This window comes from Coptis chinensis, chromosome 5, assembly GCF_015680905.1.
Source record: "Coptis chinensis isolate HL-2020 chromosome 5, ASM1568090v1, whole genome shotgun sequence".
In the NCBI taxonomy this organism is placed as follows: domain Eukaryota; kingdom Viridiplantae; phylum Streptophyta; class Magnoliopsida; order Ranunculales; family Ranunculaceae; genus Coptis; species Coptis chinensis.
This window is the reverse complement of record NC_141460.1, coordinates 73,717,684-73,724,997: the sequence shown is the minus strand read 5'-3', so window position 1 is coordinate 73,724,997 and position 7,314 is coordinate 73,717,684. Positions and strand designations below refer to the sequence as shown.

The 7,314-nt window shown below is 35.5% G+C and overlaps 1 protein-coding gene across 1 annotated transcript; it reads right to left on the bottom strand.

The window, feature by feature from the left end:
• Positions 1-4,645: 4,645 nt before the first annotated feature.
• TOPP8 (Calcineurin-like metallo-phosphoesterase superfamily protein) lies at positions 4,646-6,744 on the bottom strand. Its single transcript, XM_086560704.1, has 4 exons — positions 6,429-6,744; positions 5,632-6,191; positions 5,295-5,498; positions 4,646-5,176 (listed from the first exon to the last, which is right to left on the bottom strand). The coding sequence occupies exons 1-4, from the start codon at positions 6,628-6,630 to the stop codon at positions 5,153-5,155; spliced, it is 990 nt and encodes a 329-aa protein (XP_086416830.1). The 5' UTR covers positions 6,631-6,744; the 3' UTR covers positions 4,646-5,152.
• Between the last annotated feature and the right edge of the window lie 570 nt (positions 6,745-7,314).

Genomic DNA, 7,314 nt, shown 5'->3' with positions numbered 1-7,314 from the left:
ATATATATATATATTTATAATACGTATTTTATTGTTAAAGTGGAGTAGTGGAGCATATATATACATATTTTGGAAATGTTGAATCAATGAGAATTGTATTATTTTGATTTTCAGGTTATAACAGGATTTACGTGTTTTAAATGTCGAAAATACAAAGAAGACTCTACCGGATTTTATAAAAAAAATGATGATTTATCATTGATTTTAATTAATTAAAATTGAACGTAGTTCTATTAACGCCTTGTAATATTTCTTTAATCCTGAGGCGTTACAACCATTGTAGTAATTTGTGTGACTTTTTAAATATTTGAAATTTCAAATATAACTTTATAACGATATATAACCATCATAAATATGTACAAATAAGTTAGTTAGTGTTTTTGAGCATTAGAGAGTAGTTCATATTAAAAGTATGACAACATTCAAAGTATATATAGATGATTTTGTGGATATTTGTCGAGTGATATATCGTGATATATCTACTATATTTGCAATTAGCAATACCCACACAGAGTCGGGCGATATTTTAGGATATTTGTTGATATATCTCGATATATCCATGATATTTGCAGATGCCCCAATGTAATATATCCCCACATAGGGGGATATATCCCCGATACATATCCATAAATCAGAGGTCGATATTTTGTCATATCTTGATATTTTGTACTATGGATAGAACTACTAACACACATGGCCCAGTCGACTCTGATTGGCTGTGAGCAATAAAATAATGAGTCTCTCTCTCTCTCTCTCTCTCTCTCTCTCTCTCTCTCTCTCTCTCTCTCTCTCCTCTATTTTCTCTTAACCAGCCAATCATAGCTGACTTCAGAAGTGATTTTTTATGTTGGGTCATGTGTTGTAGTCGCCCTCATATTAAACAGTTGGATTAAGAGTGGCGTTGCGAAACTGAGACTGAAAACTAATTAAGAATATAATGGAGTTGGAACTTGGAAACCATTGGAATAGAATCTACTAGAATAGAATTTGATTCCAACTTACAAAATGTGTGTTTGGCAAACGTTCAGAAATTATCGAATTCAATTAATGTGTTTGGTTGCCGTATAGAGACTCCAACTTTTAGTTCATTTTATTTTATTTTATTTTATTTTCCCCATTTTCGGATTAGAAATAAGAAACCGAATCCCATAGTCTAAGATTCCTTTGGATTAACAGAGGTCTGTCAAAGACTTAATAAAAAGAATTGGATTCCATGCCTCTAAACAGGGCAAAAGTGAGTGGTCCACCAAAGATTCTAGTTAATTCCACTCCTCAAGTCCAATTCCTAGTAAACAAACGCACCGCACCCTAATAATAAAACCGTTTCCCCCTATAAATATATGAACACATATTAAATCACGTGCAATTGTCGAAAAAATTGAAGATCTCAACCATCCTACCTGCATTAATAAAGGTTCTTCCAAGATGCTCAGAGTGAACCATGTCAGCAAAGTCTTTAAAATAGTCCCTACTTGAAAATTAATTACTTGTCTTTTTATCAAAATAACCCTAAATTTGGTGTCCTCTCTAATTTAATAGAAGTCAAAATTGTCTTTTCATATGTGTGTTGGAAAAAAATAAAATAAAACTACGCCCGTTATTTCAATTCTATGCATGGGCTATTTTAGTAATTATCAAATAAAAAAAGAACCCAACTCTTCATTAAGCGTAACCTAACTGCCTTCTTCTTCTTCTTGACAGAAACAAAACCCCACTCTTCGTGAAACACTCCACTTCAATAAATAAAATAAAATAAAATAAAAAATTGGTCTCTTAGTTCACAGTACGTATCTCTGCACTAGCTTTCTTCTTTGGTGGTTTTGATATTCTCTCAAGTGCTGACAACCAAATTTTAGCATGTGAGAAATTCACTATATATATATATATATATATATATATTATGTAAAAAAATATTATTATTTATGTAAAATCATACTTTTTGTTTTTTGGTCCATACATTCTAGAATTATGTCTATTTGTTTGCCTTGGTGATTTGACCAATTTTGAAAATTTTAAATTGCACTTAAGAGTCTTGAAGCAGAAATTTGTTTAAAAGAGGGAATAATGTGTTTGGTCAAATGATTGGTTAAAGACATCACATGAGCAAATGTTTCCCACTGAGAAGTATATTGAGCATCCTGCTTTATTCAAAGGAAAGAAATTTGATCTGTGATATATAGTCTTGGTTCGGAGCATGAGTCCTTTGGCAAATGTTCCTTTCTGATGTTTTTTGGGTACGTCCCTAACATTATGGATGAATCTGTATTGTTGCCTCTCAAAAGCAACAACAACATTTATTTGTCTGCATACTACTGATGTTATTACTATTGCTATTGTTTTCTTGCAGTTTTTTGGACAAGAGCACACTTTTTTAATATGAAACTCATTTCACTGTTATGGTCAGTTCGAGCTTCCAAGTATATAACCACATTAGTCATGAAGACCATATATTTGTTTGGTCTCCTGATTTTATTTCGACACCAAAAGGATGCAAATATGAAAACTCTCTATTTGAGTGGAGAGGTTTAACATAAACCAAATTGAGAATTGCTTGGTTAACTTGGGTTGCTACTTAATATTTCCTTTAGGTTGTGTTTTGTATATGTTTAATCCTACTTATCGAGTTACTGATCTTATAAATTCCAGAACTATGTCGGGAGTTTGAATTAGAAGAACACACCAGAGTTTGTAATGGAGTTCGAGAAGAAACATAAAGTTTCTTCGACCTGCCTATATTTTACTTATGATACTTTGCAAAGCCAAGTTATTATAACATCACCTTTAGGATTATTATTATTATTATATTTATTTATTTATTTATTTGTAATTCTTATCGAATGATGTTACTTCTTTGATCAGCATGATTAGTAGGAATAACCATCTAAAAAGGGGGAAACACAGGTTTGATAAATTCATCAATATAGAGTACATGAGGTTTAATTCATTGACATTGGATGGTATTTAAGGAAGGTCAGTAAAAACTCATTTCTACGATTTGATTTTTATATGTTCCTTTTTATCTATTGGTTCATTTTATAAGTATGGATATCTTTCAAGTCTCAAGTAATTTAGGGAATGAACAAACTTAGATGGTGAAGTTAATGCTTCTTGGTTAGTTATCAATGTCAAACTAATATGTGGTTACGTTAGTTAATATGTTTTTGGTTAGTTATCAATCTGATCAACTTGGGAATTGACCAGCATTGGACATGAACTATCCAATTGATGCTATGTGGATTTCACATAAAGCTGTTTTGCATCATCACACTTGTATGGGGGGTTACTTAATCGTAGGGTTAAAGTAGGATTAAAGTTTCACACATGATGATGATGTCAAATGATGATTTTTTTTTTGGTCGCACCCAACATTTGAAAATCTCAACCCCCACAATCATTTTTGAGTCTTAAAGTTTCAAGCACTTGATGTTTGTGTTTGACTTGTATAAAAATTGGGCAGTGACCTTTTGTTATCAAGTCATCAAAGCCCTTCATCTTCGGAAGATGAATAACAGGATCTCAGAGAAAGAATAATGAGTTGAGGGCATAGTGACTGTTTCAAGGAGATCATCAACTTTCTTTCAACTATGATAGCAAGTACAATGGGGTGCTATATGGGCTGTTAAAGGACTTATAACACCCCAAAACCAAAATATCATTTTAATGGACAATATCAGTTGAGGATTGACCTCAAAAAGGACTAGTCTTAGGTGGGGATGTTTCTCATGGTAATTTCCAAGGTGGAATTGAGCTCCGACGATGCGGTAATTAAAGCTCAAAGAGCCGTTGAGGTCTCAGAGAGAGTAAACGACCATATTTAGAAAAACAGGTTTGTGATATTAAACTGCACTATATAAGCTGCTCAAGACAATATAACATATACTTTTAAGAGAAAGCTGGTCAATACTATACGACTTTCAAATAGGGGTGGAAATGGTACGGGATTCAACCCGAATCCAACCATATCCGAAACCATTTTAACGGATATGGTTTCTATGTTTGTGACTAGAATCCGACCCGAATCCGGACCATTTTAACAAGATTCATAATTTAATGCCTAAAATTTAATTTATATCGTAAATTTATATATGAAAATCATTAAAATAGTATATTTTTCTTGTGTTTTTTAATGGATATGGATATCCAAAACCCGACCCGAACCCGCTCCATTTCCAGCCCTACTTTCAAAACCGTATAATGTTAACAATCTAAATGATCCCACGACATCAAACCTTATAATGTTAACAATCTAAATGATCCTACTACATTAGGACTCTTTTGATGTTGCAAAAAACCCACTACTTTGGATTCAGCATTTTACCAGGACTACTAGGGCTGCAATCACTAGCAAAACTAACAACTTGCACTTAACATGATTTTACAGTTAAATTAAAAACTTTGATTTCCATGCATTAAGAACAGCAGTAGGTTGATTTCACTACAAATCTACAATATAACCATACAAGAAATTTCGTAAGACTTTGGGAACATTAGCATACTATTTCGGTATTTCAGGTGGAAGCCCTTAGACATTTCCGGCAACTTGAGAGTTTGAACTGTGAATAAGATTTAAATCACATAATGAGTTACTTTTCAGAAAACAATGTTCGTAAAGTATATTCAAATGATCGCTCTTAAGGGTGTCAAATGCATCAAAGTTAGTAAAGATTATTCAATCATGAACAGAAGTGGACAAGTAGTGTTGCTTGTATGTAAGCAATTCCATTTACAGTTGCGCACTTGTGCAGTCTAAGGGAGACCTCAAGAAACAAGCTACATTTTCCTAAATGACACAAGGTTTGCAAAGAGATCGAAACAACTGTAGCATCTGAACACAGATGCCCAAGACGAATAAAGAAGTTTAAGCACAATTCGATCCTACTTGCTTCAGAAAGTAACCGAGTCAGTACTCTTCATTCCTGTATATAGGATACTGCAAGTTGTTAATGTACAATGTGCGATGCTCCCAAGTGTTTGTGAATAACTGATAAAACTTCAGTTTTACTGGAAGGATTGACAGTCAGGTTGCAAGATTTCTCGGACTATAAAAGCAATCGATGAAGAAACAACCATATTCCCAAGGATAAACAATTACTCCCCTAGCTTTCCAACTTTGGGCTGAAGCGAAGATTTGAGAACCTATAGACAACGAGTATCAAATGCTTCCACCTGTTGGAGGCTGTTAAGTTGTAAAAGATCAGAAGAATTTATTAGAATCTTCATGACATGTTTTGATAAAAACTTGCCACTAGTGCAAGATGCATGTAATGATGTAAAAGCAACTATATCAAATTTACCTTTTTAAGAATTATTCCTGATGAGCTAGAACTGCTAGACGGATTTTTGGTCTCAAGTGGTTTCAAGATTGAAAAAGAACACAACAACTCTTCATCAACACTCAACAAAGCACCTGCATTATCAAACTCTCCACCATAGTTGGGTGCCGAAAATATTGTGACAAATCTCCTTTTCGCAAAAAATTCATATCCATCCTCTACCACCTATAATTTGAAGCATGTTAGATGGATCACCTTAACTAGTAGAAAATGAATGTCTGTTGAATCAATTAAGAGTTAGGACTATGGGTATCTTCACGACATGCACTGAGATTTTAAAGATGAGACCTTCACCTACCTGATGGCCCCGACATATGAGATCCAGATTGTTCTTTTCCAAAAAATCAACAACAGTGTCAGCTCCAAAAGTGCACGAGACACCTCGATCGCTCTCTGCCCAGCCTTCAACCCGAGGATCAGGATCAGACCAGAGTAAGTCACAGAGCAGACCACTATCTGGGATCTCTGTGGGCCTTTGAATATCTCTAATTTGATTTAGATTTTTCAACTCTGGAGAGAGACCTCCATGCATGCAAAGTATTTTCTCATCAATAAGTGCAGCCACAGGCAAGCAGTTGAAGCAGTCGGTGAATATCTTCCAGAGGCGAACATTGAATCTTCTTTTACACTCATCATAGAACCCGTAGATCCTGTTGATCTTTGCATCTTCATGATTTCCCCTCAAAAGATATATCTTGTCTGGATATCTTATTTTGTATGCCAGTAGTAAACAGATTGTCTCAAGGCTCTGCTTGCCGCGGTCTACATAATCCCCAAGAAAGAGGTAGCTGCCAGTAGGAGGGAAGCCTCCCATCTCAAACAACCTCAAAAGGTCCTGGTACTGACCGTGTATGTCACCTGTAAAATCAGAAAGAGGCCACTATATCACCAAGTAGTTGCAAAGAATAATTATTGAGTCCTATGTCAACAAAGCATGTTGATCTTAGATATTTGATCAGCAATCGACAATCTTGAATCGGAACTACTAGTAATGAAAGCCATTCGCCCATTCACCAAAACAAAACTACATTATCAAGAATAAGCAATCATGCATAACCATTAAAGCATATCCAAAAATTAAAAAAGAAAACTGACCACAAATCTTGATGGGAGCACGGAGGCGGAGAAGATTGGGTTGAGAAAGAAAGAGATGTCTAGCGTTGACGCAAAGTTGACGGATCTCAGCTTCAGAAAGCTGGACTTGTTTTATTCCACCTAATCCGACTTTACCTTCTAGTAATCTCCTTATTATGTCATCCACTACTGCCCTTTCCAACATTCCTTCCATTGTCATCATCTCGTTTTTTTTTTTCTTTTTCTTGATTTAAGAGACAAATGTTTGTTTGTTTGGTGTTTCTTGTTTCTTCATCTTAACTACCACGGTTGAAATCTTCAACGCGTAATTTCACACATTGGGTCCCGCACACTGGGCCTAGAAGCTGGGCTAGTGCTATACAAGGAAAATCTTATTTCCGTTGGGTTTAACGCCTTAAATTCAATGATTGATTAAAATCGGTGTAAGTAGCCTCCGTTCTATATTCATATCACTACAACACACGTGTCCAATTCAGATCGTATCTCCACCAACTCGTATCACACCACCAGCATGTAACACTTGACCCAGACTGTACAACGCTCTAGACTACGACTACATGAGGTGAAAACTCTTTCCAGCCAGCTTGAAAGGACGAGCATTAGAATGGTTATACGCGCTCACTCTTGATTCAATCGAAACCCCGACAAAGTCGGCGAGATGTTAAAACAGCGAGTTCGGCCCACAAACAGGAAGAAACAAGTCGACCTAGACTTGTTGTTCCAGCTGAAGCAACCACACAGCGAGAGAATCCGCGCTTTCATAGGACGTTTCAAAAAGGAATTTCTATTAATGGAGACAGGCCTCAAGGACAGCTTTAAAATTTCTGCATTTACCAGCGCCTTCCTAGACGACTCCAACCTAGCAGGGTCTCTCATGCGCAACAAG

Bases quoted from the DNA above. Each gene is read 5' to 3' on its own strand.
- TOPP8 (XM_086560704.1), bottom strand. From the start codon at position 6,630: ATGATGACAATGGAAGGAATGTTGGAAAGGGCAGTAGTGGATGACATA. The intron at 6,192-6,428 runs GTCAGTTTTCTT...CTGATTTTACAG, and splicing joins TGCTCCCATCAAGATTTGTG to GTGACATACACGGTCAGTAC. The intron at 5,177-5,294 runs GTAAATTTGATA...ACAACTTAACAG, and splicing joins CAGGAATAATTCTTAAAAAG to CCTCCAACAGGTGGAAGCAT.